This window comes from Rhinolophus hipposideros (assembly GCF_964194185.1).
Source record: "Rhinolophus hipposideros genome assembly, chromosome: 3".
Lineage (NCBI taxonomy): Eukaryota > Metazoa > Chordata > Mammalia > Chiroptera > Rhinolophidae > Rhinolophus > Rhinolophus hipposideros.
In genome coordinates, this window is record NC_138049.1 from 37,746,456 (window position 1) to 37,773,406 (window position 26,951).

At 33.6% G+C, this 26,951-nt stretch overlaps 1 protein-coding gene and 1 pseudogene across 5 annotated transcripts in view; both read left to right on the plus strand.

Moving 5' to 3' along the window:
- Positions 1-26,951, plus strand: part of TBC1D32 (TBC1 domain family member 32) — a 178,647-nt gene that overhangs the window by 64,796 nt on the left and 86,900 nt on the right. For all 4 annotated transcript variants that reach the window (XM_081039396.1, XM_081039398.1, XM_081039397.1 and 1 more), the window contains 4 exons: positions 4,222-4,360; positions 7,562-7,649; positions 9,448-9,566; positions 17,497-17,613. In XM_081039396.1, the coding sequence (XP_080895522.1) occupies positions 4,222-4,360; positions 7,562-7,649; positions 9,448-9,566; positions 17,497-17,613 (463 nt within the window). The remainder of the gene's footprint in view (positions 1-4,221; positions 4,361-7,561; positions 7,650-9,447; positions 9,567-17,496; positions 17,614-26,951) is intronic.
- On the plus strand, positions 12,364-13,046 carry LOC308495979 (high mobility group protein B1-like; annotated as a pseudogene). The gene has a single exon. The product of its transcript is annotated as a high mobility group protein B1-like (transcript).

The following is a 26,951-nucleotide window of genomic DNA, read 5'->3' on the forward strand; positions in this document are numbered from 1 at the left end:
GCTGAAATAATTTTAAAATGAGAATGTAGTAGAATACTGTAGCAAAGATGTTTTATGGGAAGGTAAATGTATACGTATAGGATCAAGGAAAATTATACCTAAGAGGAACTTGAGATATAATATAATATTTATACCTTAAAAAAAATAGCCTAGCAATATTTATTATCCTTGCTTCATCCTGTATTTACATTTTGGGTTAGGAAACTTGACGTCTTTTAGTATTTCTAGAAAATTTAGAAAATTACCAAATGCTAAAACTAGAAACCTAACTAAGGAATTCAGTAGAAGAAAAGTGTTTTGAAATGACAACGAGGTCCATTTATATTTAAAAATATATTTTCAAAATATGTGGGAATTCATTTTAATTAGATTTAGGCATGGGAAAGTTATTTAAATCAGTATTTACACCAATTTTTAATTTAGATGTCTCTCCATGTTTCTTCACAAATATCAAAAGGACGTGGGGTCAGATTAATGGGGAAAATACATATATGTATTTTTAAAATGAAGATCTGACATATGTTCTTGGATTCTCTTCTTGAGTTCTGGCATAGTCTAAAAAGGTAATACTTAGAAGAATCTTAAGAGATATTCTTAAGAGAAATCCAAAAACAAATATTTCTTTTTAGGTAGTCACAGTTTAACTAAAAGAAAATCAGCCAGTCAAACAAAAAACCTTTTGCATTTCCTTAACAGTGCAATAGTTCAACAAATAATTATAGCTAATTTTTAGAGAATTAACTTTTTTCTGATAGTTGTCATAAACTTAAATCGACATCCTTTTTTTTCTTCTTTGCACTAAGGAGTAAGAAAAATATTTCTGCAATTCATTTTTGTGGTAATTTTCAGATCTGTTGTTTTGCAAGTCTATGATTTGTCACTTTGTTTTCATTCATGCATTCATTTTACACTCATTCATTCAGCTATTTATTGGATGAAGTTCTTTGTTGAGTTCTGAGGATACCTATATACCTGAGAGCTTATTGTGTAATGTAGAGTACAAATAAATAAATACAATATGGTGAGATAGAATGCTAAATTTATATGATTAGGGTCATGTGGGGTTCATTGCTAATGAACTTGTAAGGAAATCTTCCTAAAAGTTGTTAAACTAAGTGAAAAGGAATACATTGATACTAATGGAAGAACATTATTCCAGGTAGAAGAAATAGTGTGGTCAATAGGCTAGAAGAGGGAACATGATTAATGTACTTAACATGTTTTACTATCAGTAATATTTTTAGAATTTTGATGGTACAGTCTGAGTGAGCTAATATGTTATATGCCACTCCTTTCCTCCTGAATTATGAACCAATTAATAAGAGATTAAAAAGTCAAGCAAATCAAAATACTGAATAACAGTTTTCCTAAGATTGATCTCAAGAATTAGACAGATTTACCCTTCTGTCACAATCAATAGTGGATGCCCATAGGATTTCCTCTAAGGCAGAATTTACAAAGATCAAACTTAATTACATAGAACAGAGCAGAATGGGTGCTTCCTTCAGTTGGCTGCACAAAGAGGAAGTAGACTGGGGGAGAGGAATTGCTCAGCCAAGCATGCTTATTTAAGTCATTCTCCAAATCTCCAGTATCCGTTCTTCTGCCATGGGGAGGAGTAAGTGATTAGGTGGAGAGAGGCAAGCAGTGTTAAACTGGGGATTATACTACTGTAGATATGAAACTTAATGCCAGGGGAAAAGGAGGTTTCCCCAACATTAGATATTAATGTCTTTGGAACAAAAAAAATTTAATAAGACTTTTTGGTAATAGTCAAAGCTGTTGATTTCATTTTTTGTCATCAAAATTAAATGATTTCATAGAAAGAATCAAGTATCTTTTGTTATTTTGTGTTAATTGAAAAGTTCGCATGAGATGGGCATTTTTTGTTCCTTCGTAGTTTGGTAAAACTTGAGTGTAAAACCATGTGGGCCAATTAACTAGACTAGTATGATGTCAACACATATAACCTCTCCTTGTCTCTCCCTGCCCTTCCAACCCTGTTAAACAGTAGTTTCTCTGGGTATAAAGATTTTGATAAACAATTATTTCTCATCAGAATTTGAAGCTATTACTCCACTGTCTTCTGGAATAAGTAGGAACTGATAAATCTGTCAATATAATTGCCTTTCCTTTATAGGTCATACCTTTTTTCTCTCATGGATTTTAATTTCTTTTTTGGGTGTTTGCTGTTTCTATGTCATTGAAGTTTATCCTCCTTAGTACTTTGGATGTTCTATTGATCTATAGCCTGGACTGACTGGTGTCTTTCCTCAAATGTAGAAAATTCTTATTATTTTCTTTTCAAATATTCTTTCCATTTTCTTCTCTTAGACTTTTTATTAACTGTATATTGAAACCTTTCAGTCTATTCTCTATTTCTCATCTGTTTTCTCAAATGTTTCTTTTCTACTTATCATTCAATTCAATAATTCTCATCTTGACTATGGCCTAGAATAGTTTATCCTATCAGCTTTTTACATGACTATTTTTTTGTTTTGTTTTGTTTTATTTTTGTTTTGTTGTGTTTTGATTTTTAATAACAATTGGAAAGTTCCAAGCACTCCAATTGTTATTTATTAAAAATCTAATTTTTTATTTTATTTCTCCTTTTCGTTTTCACAGTTTTAATGGAATTTTGAAACACAATTATTTTAAAATCATTATTTCTGAAAATTATTTCAGCTGGAATAAATTCACTTAATGACTATTGATTCTTCTCGCTCTTAGCTGCATATAGCATTTGAAGTTTGATTGCAAGTCCATTTTTAAGTGAGAATCTTTTTTTCCTTTCCCACTTTCCTCCCTCCTGCCTTATTTCTCCTAAATTCTAGTTCTGTGTTCATTGCTCCCTGTTCAGCATTTTTATGGTTGTTCTCTTTTACCCCCATGTTTTAAATAAACATTTTATTGGCATTAAGGCTCCTGTCAGTGATGATGGAGATATTAAACAGATACAATTAAAGAATTAGAAGATGAATTGATCATCTCATTTTTAGAAATGAGACTTTATCTGTATTCTCCTGTCTGTCTAAGTTTATGCTTTGTCAAAAGCCTCAGTTTTATGCATATAGTATATATATTTTGTTTATTTATAATATTTTCTTTAAATATATAAATATATATTAATTTTGATTTCAATTAAATATATATTATTTTTACTAGTCTATGCAGTCTTGAGTCGGGTACTGGTTTTGTGTCTCACATGTAACTCTTTTAGTGCTATATATTGTGTTGGAGACAAATTTAGCTTCCATTGCCTACATTTGCCCCAAAACTAGTCTCACTTCTTTAGGCTTCTGTTCTTTTTGTCCATGGTGATTTTTATTTTGTAGTTGAACATGGTTATATCTTTGACCATTGCTGTGTGATTTGTACAGAGGGATATGTGTCAAATTTTTTTTTTAAATCAGAAAAATCCCAGATTTCACATCTCTCTTAAAAGAAGTTTCCAAATAGACGTGAATCTTCCTTGGAGGGGCGGGGAAAGGCATACTTTTTACATACTTAGCTTCACTGTGTATATAAACATTTGATTTTGACCTATTTTAATCTCCACAGTTTGTTTTCAGACAACTAGGACTACCCAGTAGGTATTATGTTTTCTCTTACTTCTGGTACTTCAGAATGAAGTGCTCATATTCCTTCCTGTGTTTCCAGTTTTCTAGCTCTGACTCTTTTATTAACTGTGTCATCTGACTGTTTCAAGTTTATTTCTCTGGAGAATGCTACGAGTCTTCCTTTTAGAAATGTTTTGAGAAAAAACATGTCATTCTCCAGAAGTATAATTAAAAACCTGTTAAAATAAAGATAATATGCTTGATTTGCTTTAGAAAGTCACAAGATAGGTACTCTAAAGTGAAAAGAAAGTATATTTCAATATGATGGAGAGTTTGGGCTTGGGAAATCCAGGCACGGCAGAATTATAATAGGAAGACAAAATGAATTTAAGGAATGGATAGGGAGCCTTGGTGTAATAAAAATGCTGGCATACCCAGTTAACATTTAATTCATTCAGGAAAATTATTGGGATATAAATATAAGAATAAAAGTGTTCACTATCAAGGAAGATATGCTTTTTATTATATTTTTAAACATTGATTGAGTACTTTGCAACCAATGTGAACTCTAAATTTAATTGTCAGCAGTATTAAGCTGAAATATTTTCTTTTCAGTTTGAGTATAATAAAGAAACTCATACCTTTCTTTTACCTGTTTCAGTATGGCTTGGGAAGAGAATTTGTTAGATGATTTACTACATTTTGCTGCCACCCCCAAAGGACTACTACTTCTTCAAAGAACAGGTGCCATCAACGAATGTGTGACATTTATGTTCAACCGATATGCAAAAAAATTGCAGGTATGAATTACCATCTGCCACAGGCAGAAGGAATTTTTGTTTCTTTCAAAGCCATTAAGAAGATCATTCTGTTTTTTGTGCGTGAAGAGGTTATTAAACCTCAGTTAAAAAGCCATACAGAATGGTAATATTTAACGTGATATTCTTTTCTAGAAAGCGTTAGTGAGTTGATGCTGGTATCTATGGCTATATTTACAGGGTGGCAAACAATGAGATGGAATTGAAAATTTCAGCTAATCTAGATGTTTTATAAATGTGATATCAAACATCTGGATATACAAAAATTGGGTGGAATTCCAGGAGAAAAATCTGTTGGGTCTAAGTGTACATGTCAGTGAGAGTGTAAGCCTCACATTTAAAAAGAAACAAAACTATTTGTAGAGGGACTTTATTATTGCTACTATTAAATTAAATTTACAGTATAATATGCCTTTCTAAGACAGAAGTCATTGAGGTATAGTCAGTTATTTGGTGTTAAAATCTCTAGACTTCTGGGCTTTGTAGGATCATAGGTCTGATTTTAGAAGAGTTTTCTTTGTCTCTGGCATGTGTTGTTGTTTTTTGTGGTTTTTTTTTTGGTGTTGTTTTTTGATGTGTTATTATTACGTTACCTGATTGTAAATATTACTTTGTTTTTCCTTAGTCTTGAATTCTAATTTTTTGTTTTTTGTTTAAGCCTATAAAAAAGCAAATAATTAACTTTTAGAGTTGCTTTTGCTTGTGAAGAATAAGTAGTTCCTGAGGGAGGGCCCAGGCCATGTCTATAAATAACACATACGAACATTAGTTCGTGGGTTTATGATATTCAGTTTGTATGTACAGATACGGGTTTTTATTGTTTGTTTTATTTAAATGGACCTCAAGTATAGAAAATTTTTTTACATGTCTCAGTTCATGGCCTACTATTTTCAGTTGTCCATGGAAGGTTTCTGTCTTGATTAATTTTATCGCCTGTCATTCCTGATTCGCAGTTCCGTTTCCTTCTGCATACCTCCCCTACCCTGGGCTTTCACACTAATGTGTTATGTGTAATGTCCTTGGATATGTATATTTCTTGTAGTATGTTGTCTTAGTCCATTTGGGCTGTTATGACAAATTACCACAGACTGGGTGGCTCTCTGCTCTGGAGGCTGGATACCAGCATGGTCAATGGAAAGTTGTCTTTTGACTCACAGACTTCCCATTACATCCTCGGCATAAGGGGCTAGGGACCTCTCTGGGATCTTCGATATGATTTAAGAGCACTAATCCCATTTATGAGGAGTCTCCACGTTTATGACCTTATCACCTCCTAAAGTCCCCACTACTACTGTCTATTTTGGGGCTTAGGATTTACACACATGAATTTTGGAAGGCCACACATTCAGACTATACCAAGTATACAAGTTTTTCAGACTTTCTTTTTTTTAAATTTGAATTTCTCTGCTGGTGAGTTTGAATCTCCTGATGTACTAGTTACCCATTTGGGTTTTTCTTCCTTTTTTTTTTTTTTTTTTTTACATTTCTGGAAATATGCAAGCCATTCAAAGACATTTTCCTTGCTCATTCAGATGCTTGAGATCATGCAGACACAGCTTTTACCCTTGTAATACACCTACAACTACAATGTTATTTTTTACATTCATAAATTTGAAAGCAATCTTGTCTTCCTTTGTGCTATGCTGGTGGTTATAATAGAAGCTATTGTACCCTGAACCTCAGTAACCTATAACCTTATAAGTTAGTACAACACTTTAATGGTGCTTTATGCTATTCAGAACATTTTCTGAAATTTTAGATTCTCAGTTACCTTGTTAAGAAAGCAATGAGGCTATTTTCTTAATTTTGTTGAAGAGAAAGTAGAGAGGCAGGCTGGTTAAACTGTCTGCTTATGTTTACACATCTGGTTACAGAAGTAAGACTAGAATTCACATTTGTATTTTACCGTGTTCATGAAATCTGATTCTTGTTTAGTAAAGCATTTCTAACTTTTCTATGGGTTTTCCCTGCCTCTGCATTTTCAGTATTTAGCGTGAATCTGGGAAACACCTATGGCTACTGATACCTGAATCAGCAGGGTCAATGGGGGTGATTGAGTAAGGTGTTTTTTCAGTTTTTATGGAGAAAGGCAAGTGGCAAAATGATAGACATTCATTTTACTGTACTTCTATGTCATTTAACTGTAAGACTAATATGATAAGTTAAGGAGAATGAAAATGGAAAACGGAACTCAAATTATAAAGACACAAACAGCAGAAAATTGAAGAAATTAACCTAATTCTTTTCCATGGTCCTTTAGTTTATTTTTATTTTTTTTTGCTTTTAAAACTGAATGTACAGTTTATATTTTGAAAAATTTGATTGAAACAGTTCCTTTCAATGAAATATTGACTAAATATAAATTCTAAATGGTTACCTCTGTTTAGAAGTCAAACGTTTTATAAACCAATCTGATCTTAGCCAAAGTCTAGAAGAAAGAATGTTTTATAATGTCTTTGTTAGTACTTATTTTGATTTCAGCTAAGAGAGATACTTCTGTACTTTACCATGAATATATGTATAATACTCTCTTTGTATAATAACACACTATTTAAGGTTTCCTACAATACTGTTTAGAAACCTGTACATTAATGATTAGCATTCTTTGTTGGTGTTTATATATATTGCTCTTCCTTAGGGGCAAAAATTGCCTCTAAAAATAATTGTCATTTCTAAGAAGATACCATTGTTCTTTTTAAAGTTGTTTGATTATTTAAAAGCCTAGTTTAAAAAACTAGCAGTCAGTATATATTTATTAATGAGGAAATTTATTGTTGAAGAACCAACCTAAAGAATAATATAATAAGATAATAGAATTTAGAGTTGGAAGAAACCTTACTTTACATATGATCAAAGTCCCTTACTTTATGTATGAAGAGATTTAGACCCAGAGAAAGAAGTGACTTGTTCAAGGTCAAAAAGCTACTTAGTTTTAGGGCTGGGGCCAGAACCTAAATCTGAAATAAGATTGTCAAAAATATTACATTAGTATTAACTCATTAATTGTTACAGTTTCTGAGTTTGATGTTGTTGCCCTTGTTACATTTACTTGAAAGAATGTTGTTACATTTACTTGAAAGAATGTGTAGTGTCCCAGTTTTAAAAAGTCAGTAGCTCTACATGTAACATACAAATAAAACATTAACCTGCTTCTCACTATTGTTCCCTATTTATGTTGTTTAGATCAGCAGGCATAAGAAGTTTGGCTATGACGTTTTGGTTACACAAGTGGCATCAACAGCAGCAGGTGCAAGAGCACTGCAAAGTTCAGGTCAGTTTTTCTTCTAAGTAGAATTGTAATTATTTAAATAAAATGGAAAATTTAATTGGCATGGTCAAGTATCAGGATATTACTCGAGTAAGGACGTTAGGCCTTAGGTAAAAGAAAGTTACAGGGTTTCCTTTTTATCTTTTCCATCAAATCCCACTGGGAATTTTCTTTTCCTGTGAAAAATATACCTCCTTGGGCGTTTTCCTCAGAACAGTGGCACATAATGAACCAAACTAAGAAACACTAGATGCTTTAAGAAGCTGCCTTCATCTTATAAATCAAGAATATCATCCTCTTTCAGTACAATTGCATCTGATAGGGTTTCTTAACGCTTCAGTTTCAGTGGCATCAAAATGGACAATTATAATAGTTATCACACAGACATACCCTTTTACTCCCTTTCTTCCTCTTTCCTTTTTGAAAGCTTCCCTCTCCCCTCTTGCCTTTCACCACTATCTTTGCAGTTTGCAGTCGGCATGTGTATAATCCACCATGGATTGGATTTCTAAGAAGTGCAAATATTGGGAATTTAATGCATCGTATCTTAAGGTTATCTCTGAACCCTGAACCAGACACAAGATGTAATCTCTGATAGAGATGCTATAATTATATTTTTAAAGGCTTAGAGTTGATGAATCATAACATCAGTGATCACTATTGAGTCTCTCGTTAAATAAAAATATTTTTCTATAGCATATTTTAAATATTTTATGGCTGAACTAATCTGTACTTCTTGTATTATAAAACACTTTTCTTGGCAGAAGTTGCCCTAAGTTTATTTTTTCTTCTATTTAGACTGAAATCCAATTTATTATAGTACTCAGGGCAGATTAATAAAAGTATTTGGAGATTAGATTTAATCTCAGATTTTCTTGTTGTTCAAGTCATTAAACTTCTGAGCCTGATAGTATCAAACTTTTCATGACAGACTTAAAGGCAATTTTTCATAGGACAGAGGAAGAAAGATTAACACTCTTGAGTTCTTGTAATGTCTTTGATACTATATTGACAACTCTACATATATGACCTTATTTATACTTGAATGTAGCACTATTGTTTCAGTTTTCACATGGGGAAACTGATGCTCTAAGAAGTCAAGGGATTTGTCTGGGGACATGCACCTAGTAAACTGGCAGATTTGTAGTTTGAAACCCGATAGGCTCAGTTTCAGAGCCTATGTTTTTTCTATTACAAAACTCTTTCTGCTCTAATGCTATTATTAAAAAAACTACTGATTTTATAATTAGATGTTCTGCTTTACATGTTTCCATATGATTTGATTCTTCATAAAAGATTTAGTAATCAGACTGAATAGTCGCTTTCATTAAGATATATAATACCTGACTCATGCGAATTTAAAGACAACTGAGCCAAAAGTTGTATAAATTGGAAAAATGTTCTAAGCATGTGGAATTACAAAAAATAATTAGAATAAAGGAATGCATATACTCTTTGGATGCTACCTTTGATTCTAATACTTTCTCTACCCCACACCCTACCTTTCACTGTTGGCTCATTTGCAGAGTAAATTGTAAACCTTATTTTTCAGAAAACATGCTGAGAGAAGTTATTGGCCAGAGGATAAAAGCTGGTACTCAAAATTCAGTCCTACAGGAAAATAGTCTCTAAGAATTTCATCATTCTACAGTTTTATGATAATGAGGATAAAGGTTGGAGGTTATTTCTTATGTGTCTTTGGCCAGTTTGGACCAGTCTTGTCAGAGGGATACTTATATCTTGCCTCCATAATCCAAAGAAATAGTATACTATAAATATGATGTAAAATAATTCTTTTTAGGGTTTATTAATGCGCTTATAACTGAATTATGGGCCAATCTGGAATGTGGAAGAGATGATGTTAGAGTAACCCATCCCAGATCTACTCCAGTGGATCCTATAGACAGAAGCTGTCAAAAGGTAAGAAATCATTTATCTAATTATGTACAAATTTTAAGTATATCTCTCAGAAATTTCTTTATCCAGACTTTAATCTAGATTCTGTTACATCCAGCAGTCTTTCCTACTTTTTCTTTTCCCTCCTCTTGTTTCATTTCTATTTTTTTCTTTTTCTTTTTTTTAATTTTTACAATAAATTTAGTGAATGATAGAAATACCAGTGTTCTCTGGGAATTAAGTTTTAGAAGGATGTTTTCCTTTTATAATATTTTCACTAAAATTTTTATTTGTTAATAAAGAGTAATGCACACCAGACATGTTAGAAAACAAACACACAAAAAACCCTGAAACAAAAACCAATTGATGAAAAGAAAAAAAAAGCAAAAACACTTTTTCTCCTTGAATTCAAATCTAATAGAAAATTGTTAGGATTATTTGAAGAAAGGGTAGGCAGAAAGAAGGTGCTATCTCATTTAGAGTAATGTAGTAAAACCGAAACAAACCAAACAAAACAAAACTCTTAAGTACCCACACAATGTCCTATTGTAATTCAATGGGTTTTATATATTTAACATGCTTTCCAAATTTCAGTAAAATGAAATGATGATTCCTGGCTTTGATTTTATGGTAGCCTGGGAAATTTTCATTCAAAGGGTGTCATAAAATTAATCAAAATAAAAAAAGAAAAGAAAAATATTCTGCTTTCTGTAATGGTGGACTAGTTCCCTCTAGCAGAAAACACAAAGTCAGGAAAAATAACTTAAAAAGCAACTGTTTAAAAGCACTGGAATGGCAAAAAAAAAAAAAAAAAAAAAGTCAAAAAATGGAGGGGAGTCAAAACAGATGAAGAGAATCCTACTGTTAAATATTCTGGATTTAACAGATTTTTGCCTGGGCAAGTACCAGTTGGTGCTCCACAGATAAAAATCCATACTCTAACAAACTTGTAAAAACCAGAAGACAAGATTTAGGGACTAACAGCAACTGGAAAAGGCAAGGAGATGCCTGGAGAGGAGAGAGGAATATAGAGGGTACTCCAAACTGTGTATATAGTCTGTCCAAATATGTCATTATCTCCTGAACTGTGCGCTTGAATTTAACAGATATCAAATGTTTCTACCACAGTAAGCAGAGTTTAGAGTTCGGGTTTAGCCACATCAACTACTAAATTAAAATCAGCACTCTTTTGGGAAATATAACAGAATCCAGCATTTCTACATCATATTCTGCACAATGTATGGGATACAATCCAAAAGTATTAGACATATAGAGAAAAAGAGAAATGCAATTCAAACTCCAGAAAAACGCAACTGATAGAGATTGTGAAATGATGAAGTTGGAATTATTTATGAAGGATTTTAAAGCAGTTATTAGTAAATGGAAGGCAAAAGACACTATGCTTATAGCGAATTAACAAATTAAAAATTATGGTGGAGAAGTATGAACTGTATAAAAATGCCAGATAGAAATTCTAAACCAAATATTTTATTTTCTAAAATAATTCTGTAGATGGTCTTAATGGAAATTTAAAGATAACGGAAGAAATAGTCAATAAACTTGAGATTAATATAAACTAGGTCTGACAATTAAGTTTGCGAACTCATCCTAGAAAATGTGCTACATACTTCATTGCTGAATATCACTGTGGTCGCCTACCTCTTGGGAAGCTATGCACGGATGCTAGTACGTAGTCCACCCTTCAAAGCAATTTTGGAACTCTTTATGGAAAGGCCATCAGAACTGCCGTCGTCTTACCCTTGATGTCCTGAATGTCATTAAAATATCTTCCTTTCAATATTTCCTTTATCTTCGGGTAAAGGAAGAAGTCATTGGGGGTTAGATCAGGTGAGTAGGGAGGGTGTTCCAATACAGTGATTTGTTTACTGGCTAAAATCTCCCTAACAGACAGTGCCGTGTGAGCTGGTGCATTGTCGTGATGCAAGAGCTTTGGTGAAAATTTCAGGTCATTTTCATGCAGCCTTTTTGCACTTCCAAATAGTACACTTGGTTAACTGTCCAGTTGGTACAAATTCATAATGAATAATCCCTCTGGTATCAAAAAAGGTTAGCAATAGTGTTGCAACAAATTCTCAAACTTAATTGGCAGACTCATCTATATACAATCTAAAGAACAGAGAAAAAAATATTTGGAAAAACTTCTGTTCTTTGTGAGATTATCAGAAGGTTTTTTTTGCATGTGTGATTGGAATACCAGAAATACAAGAGAGAATGGGGCAGAAAAAAATATTTGATTAATATCTGAGAAATTTTTGAATTTATCAAAACTTGTAAATCAAGAAATGATGAATCCCTAGGAAGAATATTCAAAGAATGAAATTACAAAGAAACCAAAGCAAGTCTCATTATAAACATACAAACTGCTGAAAACTAAAGATAAAATGGAAATCTTGAATGAAGTGATAGGAAATCATGCATTACACACAGTACAGGGTAACAGCAGATAAATTTGCTCCTCTCTCTTTAGAAACAGTGGAGGCCAAAAGACAAAGGAACAGATGTCTTTAATGAGCTGAAAGGGGAAAACAAACAAGTCAGTCTGTGTTTATTTCTAGCAAAAATATTCTTTAAGAATAAAAGTGAAATTTAAAATTGAAAGTTAAGAAAATAATTTATGGCAGGTCTGCATTTTAAATCATAGTAAAGGAATTTCTTCAGATTGAAAGAAAATGATAGTAGATATTTGGCTTTTCAGAATTAAAAGAGGAAATTGCAAATAGGTGAGAGAACATGAAAACATTTTTCTTGGCAGTACATTGAGCTCCATAGAGACAGCGCCGGGGCAAGTGCGAGTCGGACGGGTACTGGGCGACTCTGTGCTCGCTGAGGAAAAATAATTAAACATGGGCAAAGGAGATCCTAAGAAGCCGAGAGGCAAAATGTCATCATATGCATTCTTTGTGCAAACTTGCCGGGAGGAGCACAAGAAGAAGCACCCAGATGCTTCAGTCAACTTCTCAAAGTTTCCTAAGAAGTGCTCAGAGAGGTGGAAGACCATGTCTGCTAAAGAAAAAGGAAAATTTGAAGACATGGCAAAGGCTGACAAGGCCCGTTCGTTATGAAAGAGAAATGAAAACTTATATCCCTCCTAAAGGGGAAACAAAAAAGAAGTTCAAGGATCCCAATGCACCCAAGAGGCCTCCTTCGGCCTTTTTCTTGTTTTGTTCTGAGTATCGCCCAGAACTCAAAGGAGAGCATCCCGGCCTATCCATTGGTGATGTTGCAAAGAAGCTGGGAGAGATGTGGAATGACCCTGCTGCAGATGACACGCAGCCTTGTGAGAAGGAGGCTGCTCAGCAGAAGGAAAACTACGAAAAGGATATTGCTGCATCCTGAGCTAAAGGAAAGCCTGATGCAGCAAAAAAGGCAGTTGTCAAGACTGAAAAGAGCAAGAAAAAGAAGGAAGAGGAGGAGGATGAGGAAAATGAAGAGGATGAGGAGGAGGAGGAGGATGAAGAAGATGAAGATGATGATGATGAATAAGTTGGTTCTAGCGCAGTTTTTTTTCTTGTCTATAAAGCATTTAACCCCTCTGTACACAACTCACTCCTTTTAAAGAAAAAAACTGAAATGTAAGGCTGTGTAAGATTTGTTTTTAAACTGTACAGTGTCTTTTTTCGTATAGTTAACACACGACCGAATGTGCCTTTAGATAGCCCTGTCCTGGTGGTATTTTCAATAGCCACTAACCTTGTCTGGTACAGTATGGGGGTTGTAAATGGGCATGGAAATTTAAAGCCGGTTCTTCTTGGTGCACAGCACATATTAGTTATATATGGGGATGGTAGTTTTTTCTTCTTCAGTTGTCTCTGATGCAGCTTATACAAAATAATTGTTGTTCTGTTAACTGAATACCTCTCTGTAATTGCAAAAAACAATTGCAGCTGTTTTGTTGACATTCTGAGTGCTTCTAAGTAAATATAATTTTTTTATTAGTAAAAAAACACAAAAATAAAACGTTTTCCTTGGCTTGCAAATACATGTGCCTCTTTAAAAGAAAACTATGACATAGTGGGGTTCATATATGACAGCTACACTATTCAGGACAAGCAAATGGTATACAAATCTTTATGGTTACAAGTTTTTTACATTTTACATAAAGTGACACAATATTAGTTCTTAATCTCTAGAAAATAGTTCTAATTCAAATTTAAGGTTACAGGGATTTTATTAAACTTTATTCGTTTTGAATTAGTAATGTCATTATAAATGAATAATTAACTTTTCTCTTTAAAAAATTGTATATTCCCCTACGCTATGCACTGGAACATCTAGAAATAATAACTCATGGGAGTAAACATTCTTAGTGTGCACCATGTAGTCCTAAATATTCCCTAGGGACTCTGTTGTTTTTTGGGATTGAATTTTATCTTGTCCTTTTAATTGTGTAAACCAATAATGTGGCCACAATATATAATGAGGTACATTCAATAACGTACTTCCAGTCCCCTCAACACTCTTCCTTTACTCTATTGCTGAGCTTTGTAATATGATAGACAGTGGTCCCATGTTACTACACAAATTTAAATTAATTAAAGCTAAAATTAAAAATTCAGCCTGTCAATTAGAATTGGGGTTTAGCCATATCAACTACTAAATTAAAAGCATCACAAACAAAAAGCTTGCCTTTGAATCACTTTCTGATTATTCTAACACTTTAAAGATACATCTCTGGTTATAGTAGGTATAGTAGGTATAACTGATATGTTTATCATTCTTAGAAATTCCAAATCTCATTTTTTCTCCCAATTTTGTCTACCCTTGCAACCATTTTCTTTCATAGCATTCTATCTAAAATATAAAATATAATTCCCTTTGCTTTTCTGAAAACACTTCATTAGTTCCTTCTTTCTCCTACAGTATAAAGGTAGAGGTCATTCACAGCACATCTCCTGACTACCTGCCTGCTGCCTCTGCAGGCAGCCATGTCGCTCACTTCTCCCTGCTTTACTGTGTAGTGTCATCCTCCCAGTGTCCTCCCACTCTTCTCAATACCAGCAGATCATTGCGGGCACTATTTTAAATCCTCTAATGGTGTATTTATTCTGTTCCACACTGTGAATCCTTGAGGGCAGGGACCATTTTGTCATTCCTATGTTTATGCTTAGCTTCAAGCACAATTGCTGATAAGCAGCTGGCATTAAAATATTTGGAATGAATAAATAAGTGAATGGATCATCATTGTCATCCTGAAGGGTTTTTAATCCATAAGACAAGTTCTTGGCTTTAGTTTTAATTTTATGCTGTAGACTTCAAATATATCAAACATTTAACCTTGCATAATTTTCTTATCATTACTACATAGAACCACATTATTTTCTTCAAATCATTGATGAAATAGAATTTTGTTTTATGCTCATATAAATTTTAATATAATTAGTATCTGATATTAGCAACATCTTATGTTATTTTCCTGGGAACTAATGATTACATTGTAAATATTTTCTTGATTTCTAGAAGTGCTCAACACATCACAATTTTGCTAATGTCTTTTAAAAATACTAGTGTGTGAGAAGTGGATTTGTTTCTCGTAGTAACAAGCTGCTAAAATCTTAAGTTTCTTTAAAATTTTTGTTTAGGTCGTTTTAGTTCAAATACAATTACTGAATTGTTTTCACCTAGAGTCCTATATAATTTTAGAGTAGCATATCAGAAGTTATGATTCTATTATGTGGTTCACATTGTTTTATTTCTTATGTGAAGGTAGGGAGGGTCCATAAACACGAATGGAATTCTTCATGTGTAAATAATACAAAACCCTTAATATAATATTGATATATGTGATTTGTAAAGACCATATGTCAAAAAGGATGTTTATTAAGTTGTTTTTTTGTAATCTGTCATGGTTGTAATAGATGACAAAGACGTTTTAAACATAAAAGACATTTATGACAGTATCTGAGTATTAGTGAATCTTATAATACCTTAATATTACAGAACCTTAACATTAATATTAAGGACATTTATGAAACATTTACACATTCAAACTAAAGCATGTGTTAACTTTATTTTATGATAAATTAGATTAAAAATAAAACTGTTGTGACATCTGTTTTAATCATCTTTTTAGGCAACACGCTGGTGATTAGTGAATTTTTAGAGTGGTTTTCTATATAGTTTTCCTGCAGTTCATTTTATGTACAATTAATAGACATATTCCTCAAACATCTTTTCCTTGACATCAGTTTTTCTCTTCCTCCTCTATAGTACATACTTTTAGCATAATGTTCTCTTTAAATAGGCATTCAGTAAATGGCAACTAGGCTATTAAATGTATTTATTCTACTTTATGATAATGTTAGTGCTACCCAAATAGATATTAGCTTTAAACCATGAGTATGTTGATTATTTTCTTCTTAGAATTGGTTAGAAATTTCATCTTTATTTTTGGAATATTTATGGGGGGAAAACAGGAAACTTTGAAAAACGTGATGTGAATTCATTTTTCATCCTACCACAGCGTTTGTTAAAAACTGTGTTAAAAGTATTTCCTATAGTCGTTAAGTAACATTGCATTTGGTATAACAAGGGGGATGGTATAAAATGAACTCTACCATTCAGGTCCTCAAACAAGGACTATGCAGCAAGGGTTAAATAGCATCTGTTAAATGGCATCTGAAGATTGTCCAGTGATTTGTAATGAGTAACCTTAGCCTGCAAATGAGAAAATACAGATTGGTTCTATGACCAACTTTCTGATTTTGTGTCTTTGACATGTCACTTTACTTCGCTGGTACTCAAGTTTTCTCATCTATTAAATGAGAGATTGAATGAACTGTTCTTTTTAGTTTTCTCAATGTTCTGATTTTAGTGAAAATTCTGAATTTGTCTGATTCTTAAATTTTCTGAGTCTAGTGAAATTTTTTTAAAAAGACAAGCAGAAAATCTAATAGTTACAAATAATTACAATTAATACAGTACAAACTAACGTACAAGTATTGGTAGAATAGAGGGCTTCTAATGGATCGAGTTAACTTATTTGGAAAGCCTTCTAGATAGAAATGATGTGACCATTTTTGAATGTTTATGAAGTGGGATAATGAGTGTGAGAGGGCTGGAGGAGCGTGTTAGTAGATAAGAAAAGTTTGTATATGTGGCACTCACTTGAAAGAGGCCACAGGCAGATTTCATTGATCGAAGTCCTGACTTCATGCTGAGGAATAGTGGAAAACGAGACTTTTGAGACTCAAGAGAAGAAAGGAGTTGATTTGTAAAGTGCCTTGAAAATCATGCTGTGGAGTTTAGATTTGATGTTTAGTGATGGGCAACCATTGCATGCTTTTGCACAGGGGATCCAAAAAAAGAAACGTGCCTGAGAAAAATATTCAGGTTGCCTTTAATAAGACAGAATGAGATGGTGAGCTTAAAAATTTCATGGAGAGATTACCTTGTTAAGATTGCACCAGAAGATGAGCTGATTTTGATAAGAAAAGCCATGGCTTTAAAAAATTAATTATAACGAGGTTAGTTGTATTTACAGTGAATGTAGTTAAAGGATAAAGATGGACTTGTGACCTAAGTAAATAATATATAGAATTTATCATTTTTCCACAGACCCCTTCGTATTATTCTCTTATATTTTCTTATATGTCAGGTATAACAAACGCAAAGAAAGAGAAAGATGGATCGTTTCATTTTTTTCTCAGAACCAAACATTTCAAGAGATACACATATTAAAACATTTTCCAACACTCAAGTATGTTTTGTTACAATTGTTAGTATGTATTGTCAACACATAGATTATTGTTAATGTTAACTTTTTTGTACTTATCATATATGTATTTATTTCACACTTATGCAGATTAATTAGGTTTATTTAAAAAATTAACCCTTGCAATCATACTGCTATACAATTTTACCTTAATTATTCTTCCATGGATGTGGTTAAAAAAAATGAACCATTTAAATGACTGTTTTCTTTCTTTCCCCCTAGTCTTTTCTAGCACTGGTGAACTTGTTATCTTATCCTGCTGTTTATGAGCTGGTAGGCAATCAAGATCTTCCTAATAAAGCAGAATATTCTCTTCGTGAAGTCCCAGCGTGTGTTATTGTAAGTCATTTTCTTTTAATCTTTCCCTTTTATAAATTATGCTTTTAGAGATTTGCAGTAAAAATGCAATTTGACAGAAAAAAAATGAACACTTATTTAATGGCATTTAGAGGCTGACTTATTTACCCATGGAATATCAGCTTCTGAATTATCTGTGTATGGAATCTTTGATTCAGGCCACTTAGTAGTTGCAACACCTATCAGCATGAATACAAGGTTAACACTCCCCAACAAGGAAAGAGATTTGGCACACATGGAAGTATGTGTATGAATGATTTTTAGATGACTTACTGTGGCATCCGTCATACCAGTGCTGTTTCTTTGTTGGCAAGGATAATTAGGAATAAACTGTTTCCAAGGAGTCCAATATATTTTCTCCTTATATTTTAACGAACTACATATTACTGCCCCATGAGGGCAGTATATACATGTTTATTTAATTTGAGACTTATTTCACATTCATACTCCCAGATGGGTAACTTGTTTTAATCATCCAGAGATATTTAGTTCTTCATCTTTGGATACATTTATGAATTAGACACACATAAATGCATATATATATATATATATATATATATATATTTACATATACATATTAATTGATTAATACTGAAATTGTACAATTAATCCTTACTTTTCAATTTTTTCTGGTCGTTTGTCCTGTATGGTGATGTCTTTTTTTACATGGTTTTGCTCTTTTGAACACTTTTAATTCTTGATAGCCCTAAACATTTTAATTTTTTTAAACTTTCTCTACTTGGAAACTTTTCTAAAACTTTTTCTAAAACTTTTCTAAACTTTTCTCTTGGAAAAGTTTTGATAATCTATATGAATAAAAGATAAAGGTAGGTACTTCTATCATTAAAGTTTTATTTTATATTCTTTTTTCCTTGAAGGGATCCAATTTTGTCTTGTGCTTACTTGTATTTTGGCACTTCTCAAGTAGTTTTATAAGTAGCCAGTTACCTGCCTGTCTTTCCTGATAACACTGAGTGCCTGAGAGCAAGTAGGATCTTAGTCAACCTTAGAATCTAGACCATAGTAGATGTCCAATGAATAGTTTTTGAAAATATGGCTAATATTATTGCCTTTACTGAAATTGATTATGGGAACTAAGTACAAATGAGGTGCATCATTTAATCTAGAGCAATAGCTTGGATGTTTGTTCTGTTAAGTTTTCATGGATATGTAGAGTGTATATTCAAAAATATCTTTGCACTTGGGGAGAGATTTTTTTTTTCTTTTAATCTTAAAATACTTAACTGCAAATAGCTTTGTTATTCCATCTCTCCTGGTAACTTTGTTTTAACCTTATAGGAGAATCACTTCTTCCCATCATCATTTAAACGTGTATAAACTCTGTTAAAATAAACAAACAACTCCCTTGACCTGTGGCTTCTGTAGCTACCACTCTATGGTTTCCTTTTTAGTTTCTTTCCTGAAAAGCTTCCTGAAAAAATTTCCCATACTTGAAGACTACTTCTTTCTCCTCTATCAACTCTGGAAGCCACTGTAATTGGCATCTTGCTGTACTCCTTAACTGAAATTGTTCTGCCAAAAGTCACCAATAAATATGTAATTCCTTTACCAAATGGAACCTCCCCATTCTTTTAATTTGCCACCTTATGGCATTTGGCACAGTTGATCCAGTCCTCCTTATTGACTGTGGTACTACTTTTGGTTCTCTTCCAGCTTCTCTCATCTCTCCTTCAATGGTCTCCTTTGTGAATTTCTCTTCCTGTGTCTGTCATATGTTCCCCAGGTTGATCTCATCCAGTTCTGTGGCTTCAGTTGTACACTGAGAACTCTGACCTATTTCACTCACTTGACTGCCAGATCTATACCCAGATTTCTACCAGACAATAGACATCTGGAAAACTGATAGGCATCTTAGTCTTACCATGTCTTCAACTATTGAATATAATGTTTTCTCCATCCTAAATGAATTCCATTTTCTATTTTCCTATCTCAGCATATGTCAGCATTATCCACACAGTTGCATAAGCTAGAAACCTGGAATTCATTGGAATTCATTGTTGACTCCTTTTTGTAGCTAAAATTAATTACAATTTATAGATTTTTATTTTTCTAACAACTTGGTCTTATTTACTTTTCTATTCTTATTGAGATCAGCTTAGCTTTGACCCTCATTTCTTGCTAGATTATTTCAGTAAGATCTTAATAGCTCTTTTTCTTCCACTCTTAACCCCTAAATTATCCTCACACTAATTTATAATCAAAGTGGTCCTTCAAAATGAAAACCAAAAGACACACACACACACACACACACACACACACACACACGCAGAGAGAGAGAGAGAGAGAGAGAGAGAGAGAGAGAGAGAGAGAGAGAGAGAACCAGATATAGTCATTCTGTTGTTTAAAATCTTTGCTGATTACCCTTTGCCGCCAGACATAGTCCATATTCCTTTATATGGCATTCAGCTTCTTCTTATTTCTCAAAGTCCTCTTTTGTTCTCATACCTTCCACTCTCAATGTCCAGAGTCTTTGGACAAGTTTCTTTCTTTCTCTGGAGTCTGGAAGGTATATAACCTATTTTTTGGTTTGATAGCATCTCCTTATTCTTCAGGACTTTTTCATGCTTTACTCCTTCTGTGAAGTCTTCCCTGTCCATCTTTCATCAGATTTTTAGTGTGTTCCTCTTAATGTACTGTCATAGCACCTTGTCCATGAATAAAGCATATGTCACATTATTTTATAATTATTTTTGTATTGTCTCTCCTAATGTACCATAATACCCATGAAAAGAAGAACTGTGTCTTATTTGCCTTTTGCCCTGAAAGTCCAGCAAGTTGGGTTTTGGGATTAAAAAAAAATTTTTTTTGCTACTATGAGCATGGTAGATTCTCAGTAACCTCTCTATTTTATTATTTCTTAATGATTTGATTTTGTCTTAGGCTTTGTTCAAAAGGATTTAATTCAATAATTTTATTTTCTTCGGGAGTTAGATGATGGCAGGAACACTAGGAAGTGATACTGAAGAGTTGTGCGTCCTTACATGCATGTGCACATACACGTGTGGGCTTTATTTGGTGGGCACTTTCAAATTTACATGCAATAAAAATAGTATAATGAACTCTCTCTCCATTACTAAACTTCAGCTTTTATCATCATTTTATCTGTGTTCTTCCACCTATTCCCTAGCCATGTTCCAGTTTTCTCTCCATTACTCCAGCTTTTTTTTCCCCCTGGAGAATTGTAAAGCATATTTTGGGCATAATGTCAATTCATCTGTAAATAATTTATCTCTAATAATAAGGGCTTCTTTGGGTTTTATTGTGATTTGAATGACCACCCTATAAATCATTGTGACTTTATCATATCTAAAATATTAGCTGTAACCTCTTAATATTGTCTAATCTGTCATCTATATGGAAGTTTCCTTTGATGTCTCAAACATATCCTTTTTTTACAGTCAGTCAAGTTATGATCCAAACAAGGTCCGTATGTTGCATCCAGTCATTATGTCTTTTAAATCTCTTTTGTTCTAAAAGAGCTCTTCCCCTTTGTTTTCATGTCATTGATTTTTTGGAGAAACTGTTATTTGTCCTGGGTTAGTTACATTGACATTGTTTCATTAGGAGGTGTGAAATAGTGATCCTAGTTCTGTCATTCTTTTTGTATTTAACTGGAATTATTTAACAAATAAACCCTGAAATACAGCTCTTTCAGCAATGGCAGAATACATGCTTCACTCATTCTGTTTTTTCAGTACATTTTCGTAGTAATGAATTGGTGGTTTATTATATCCAAAAGAGCTTTGATTATTGTCATTATGAACTTCTAGTTTTTATATATGTATGTTTCAATCCGATGCAGTCATTATTGGTTTGATGATCAGGTTATTTTTTCTTTGGCTACTGAGTCCTTTTGACATACGCTTATTAGTTTTTGATATTTTGCTTTTTTGCTTTCTCATATAAGATGTTCCAATTCTATACATTTTCTGGCTCAGGCCTGGGATCAGCCATCTTCAACTAGTCTGTGTTCCTTTTAGTAGGAAGTGGTATTTACAAACTATAACCTAGATACTAGGAATATTCACTGTTTAGGGTTGTCATTATTACTAGTTCTTTCAGTGGACAGCCAAGGGGAAAACACAGTTTCTTGTTTTTTGTTTTTTTTAAGAGAAAAGTTAATCATAAGCCTATATTGATATTTTGTATTGCTTATATATTTTTCTCTTTCACCGGAAAACTTGATTCCTAATGCATGATCAAATTTACTTGTTTTATTGTACAATTTACATACAATAGTTTTAAAATAAGATTAGTGAATGCATGCTGATACTTCTATCTTTTAAGAATTAGATTCTATTTTATTAATTAAATTTATTAGGGTGAAATTGGTTGGTAAAATTATGTAGTTTTCAAGTGTACATTTATGTAATACCTCATCTATGTATCACATTGTGTGTTCACCACCCAAAGTCAGTTTTCCTTCCATCACCATATATTTGACCCCTTTTTCCCTCATGCCACCCCAACGCCCACCTTACCAGAGTGATGGAAGGAGATCTTATATTTCTTTTAAGTTAGTTTTGTTCTTAGAATTTATGCCACTGGGAATTTATAATCAAAATATTGTGTTGTAAAGTCATTCGAAGTAAGTAAATCTATTTAGCCTAGCTATGCCACTAAGTTGATAGGTTTGTTTCAGCGTGTTTTAAATTTAGAGAGGTTGTTTTCTTTTTTCTTTTTGTCTTAATTTTTTCTTTTAAATTGTAGAAAAATATGTAATTTCAGTATGTATCAAGGTTTATTTACAGAATGCTCTTATATATTAATACCCTTTTCCCTCTCTTATCATAGAGTTTGACTTTCCATAAAATAGCTGCCAGCCACATGTAGATATTTAGATTAATTATAAATAAATAGAGTTAGAAATTCATTTTCTTTAAGTACCATCCCCTTTCAAGTTCCCATATGTGGCTAGTGGCTACCACGTTGGATAGCACAGAGAACATTGCATTTGTTGCAGAAGTTCTCTGTACAGCACTGCTCTATAGCTAACAATTCTGAGTTTTTGATTTATCCTCTGTCCCTTCAAAAAATATTTCTTTCCCCCAGATTTCATAAGCAAAAGATAATACGCTGCAGGCTGTATAAACACTATACCTTGACCTTTGCCTTTTTCTTTTAATTCTATTATCTTTTTGATTACTCCACAGCACTATATAGAGCTCTTCTCATCACTTCTAATAGTTGCATAGTACTCTATTGTACGGATGGGGGCAATAGTTTATTCATTCAGTCATGTATTGGTGGGCACTTGCTTTTTTTAGATGTCTTTGCTATTGTAGAATACGCCAATATTAATAGCTTTACCTTATACTACTCATATATTGTATTTGCCAGTATGTGTGTATTTTTTCTTCTATTGCTGCGTAGTAAATTGTTACCAAATTAGCAAATTAAAACAACACCTATTTCTTAACTCACGGTTTTGTAGGTGAGATGTGGAGCACTGTGTGCCTGTATTTTCTGCTCTGAGTATTACAATATGGCTGAAATCAAAGTTTGGACTAGGCTGAGTGCTTGTCTGGAGGCTCTGGGGAAAAATCCACTTCCAAATTTATTCGTATTGTTCAGTTTCTTACAGTTGTAGGACTGAAATGCCTGATTTTCTGCTGGTTGTCCACCAGGGGGTGCCCTCAGGGCATTGCCCTGTGGCCCCTCCATGTCAGCAATGAAAAATCACCCTAAAATCAAACCCCTCTCCTGCTGTGAATCTCTCTGATTTCCTCTTCTGTGATCAGTGGGAGAAAACTCTGCTTTTAAGTGGCTGATGTGATGAGATCAGGGCCATCCTGATAAAACCCTATTTTAAATACAAGTAATTAGGGACTAATTACATCTGTAAAAATCTTTTCACAGCAATGACTGTATTAGTGTTTAAGATTAAGATTGAGAATCTTGGGGCCCTCTTCGAATTCTGCCTACTATAGTACCTTTGGTCTAGATTTCTAGAAGTAGAATAACTGGGTTGAAAGGTAAATTCACATGTAATTTTGGTATATGAGTTGTGATCACAAAATACAGTGAATGTTTAATTTTAAAAATTTATTACAGTAAAAGACACATTGTCATTAATCCCCCTCAAAATACTCCCATTCCCTTTGAATACACTTATCCTATCATTCTTCCCACTTTCTGAAGCAGTTCTAGATGTCCTCTTTTATGAGTGTCTTTAGTTGCACTGTCATGGCTGCCTCGATGTCCTGAATCGATTCAAAACATTTACCTTTCATGGTCATTTTGACTTTGGGGAAGAGCCAGAAGTCACATGGTGCCAAATCTGGTGAATAAGGTGGATGAGGACACAATGTGATGTTTTTATTTGACAGAAATTGCTGTACTTGAATCGATGTGTGACATGGAACATTGTTACGATGGAGGATGAAGTAAAGACACAAAAAAGGACTTCCAGAACTGTTTCAGAAAGTGGCAAGAACGGTGGGATAAATGTGTTGAAAGTGAGGGGGAGTATTTTGAGGGAGATTAATGGCAATGTGTCTTTTACTGTAATCAATTTTTAAAATTTAAACATTCACTGTATTTCTTTTTATCATGCCTCATGCATTGCTAGATTTTCATCCACAGGGACTAATCTTCTGCATTCCCATGAATAAGATATTGTAGTGCTTTTTTCCTGGCAGGTTATTAAGAAGATTATAGATGGTCAGAGATTTAGATATTTGTCTGTTTGACAGGAGAGAAGTGTTAATTTATATTTTCCTTATTATGAACTGAACATCTTTTCATATGTTTAATGGCCATTGACATCTCTTCCTCTCTTTAAGGTCTTTCAGTATATTTTTGCTATTTTTCTATTAGTGTTATTCTTTTTCCTCTCAATTTTAGGGAATTCTTTATATTTTGGGGATATTTGGCTTTAACTTTTCATCGGCTTTGTATCTGGTATCTACCAAAATGCTAGGCCCTGCAAACAACTCTCTGATTGTACTTTGGTATATTAAAGGTGAATGACACAAAAATATTTTCCTCTAACAGATACAATTTTCAATTACTTTTTAGTTTCTGTCACTCAACTTTCAGTTATATAAGTGATATATTAGATAGGACCCCTTTGGTTATTGGAGAAACTACAGTTAGTTTAGGCAAAAGAAGAAATGTATTAACTTTCACAGCCAATTTGTAGGAAAATCAGGGACAAGTGGAAATAGAACTTTGAACGCAGTCAGGTCCACATCTGTCTGTGTGTCTGTCTCTCTCTGTTGGTTACCCCTCCATGCAGTACCCTTTCCTATTATTAATGTCCATCTTGGCTTTATTGAAAGACATAATGCGTAGTGCAGTTGTTAAGAGTTTGTATTCCAAAGCCAGACTGCTTAGATTAGATTTCTCATTCTGCCTCTTGCAAGTTGTGTGACCTTGGAAAAGTTAGAACTTCGTTTTCTCCTGTGTTACAAGAGGGCAATGACATTCCTATTTCAGGGTTATTGTGACAATTAAATGAGTTGAATTAAATGAAATATGAAAATTTAAACCACTGCCTAGCAGATAAGTGATATATAATTGTTTGCTATAATTATCATTAGCATGTTCTTCTCGGATGACATTCTTTATATTAAAGGACATGGGACTACCCATTAATAAATAATGACATCTTCACCATCTCACCTTGTACTAGTTTCCTGGGGTTCCCATAACACATTACGAGAAACCAGGTGGCATAAAACAACAGAAATTTATTCTTTCACAGTTCTGGATGCCTAAAGTCTGAAATCAAGGTGACAACAGGGCCACATTCCCTCCAAAGGCTCCAGGGGAGAACCCTTCCTTGCCTCTTCCAGCTTCTGGGTGTTCCAGGCATTTCACAACTTGTTGCTGCATAATTCTACTTTCTGCGTCCATCTTAACAAAGCTTTCTTCTCTTCTGTCTTAAATCTCCCTTTGTCTTTCTCTTATAAGGACACTTGTCATTAGATTTGGGGCCCACTTGGATAAACCTGGATGATCTTATGTCAAGATCCTTAGTTTAATTACCTCTGCAAAGACCTTTTTTCCAAACAGGGTATCAATCTTAGGTTCTGGGAATTATGATATAGAACTATCTTTTTTGGGGAATCTTTTTTGGGGGATGAGATGGGGACATTGTCACGATTTAATTCACTATACCACCAAATGAGAGTGGCATTTTCGTCTACCTCCCTGCTATAGACTGAATCTTTCTATGCCCCTAAAATTATTATGTTGATATCTAATTCCCAATGTGATGGTATTTGGAGGTGGGGCCTTTCTGAGGTGATTAGTGCCTCAAAAAAAGAGACCCGAGAGGAATCCGTTGCCTCTTCTGCCATGTGAAGACACAATGAAAACACGACTGTCTATGAAGCAGAAAGTAGGCCCTCACCAGACACAGAATTTTCTGGCACCTTGATCTTGGATTTCTCAGCGTCCAGAACTATGGGAAGTAAAATTTCTGTTGTTTATAAGCTAAGCCACCCAGTCTATGGTATTGTTATAGCAGACAGAATGGACCAAGCCACTCCCCACTTAGAACAAGGAAGGACCTTCCTTAACAGACCGAGTTTTATTTATGGACGTTCATGGACTAACCAGTCACAAGCCACTCCTAGTAGTGCAGCTGCAGGGATATCGGAATTATGATTGAGCAATCCCTCACTCTTCACCTGGCCCTTTCATAACAGGGGTCAATTAGATAGCACAGACACAGCCATTGGGGCAATTGTAAATAGAGTAGGCACTCAAATGTGGAGCTATCTATATAGACTAGATATTCCTCTTTGTTTTTCCAGTTTTGGTCTCATTCTGGCCTACTAAATTATTGAATGTATTCTTAAGCTGGGTAATATTCTTTAAAAAGACAGAGTTTCAGACTACTTTTTTGAGTCCCAAACCTTTCTTGCACTAGCTCATTGCTGGGAAGCTGTTTATTTAGGAAATCGATTGCCTTATTGACACACCTTTCAATGCTTAAAAACTGAAGTTCTCCATAAGGTGGGCTTCCTAGGAATTTTGTTTTCTTCCCTAAGTGGTGACCCATCAATGTAATCCCCTTTGAGGGAGAAATTATTTACTGTAATGTTCTTTGAAAATGCATTTTCATCGATAGATGGCTGCAATCTACTCTTTCATTAGTTTGTTGGTAATACAGTCTCTGTCTTTTTTATTTGTACAGTATCTAGTACTTAGATTCAGAGCTAGAACTTTAGAGTCACAAGGTATCATTGGCTATCAAATAATCTGAGCTTCTGATTCAGATAGCTGTGTCAGTTTTAGTCGCTTGTGCTAGTACCCTCTGAATGAAGAGAAATCTATAGTAACCCTTT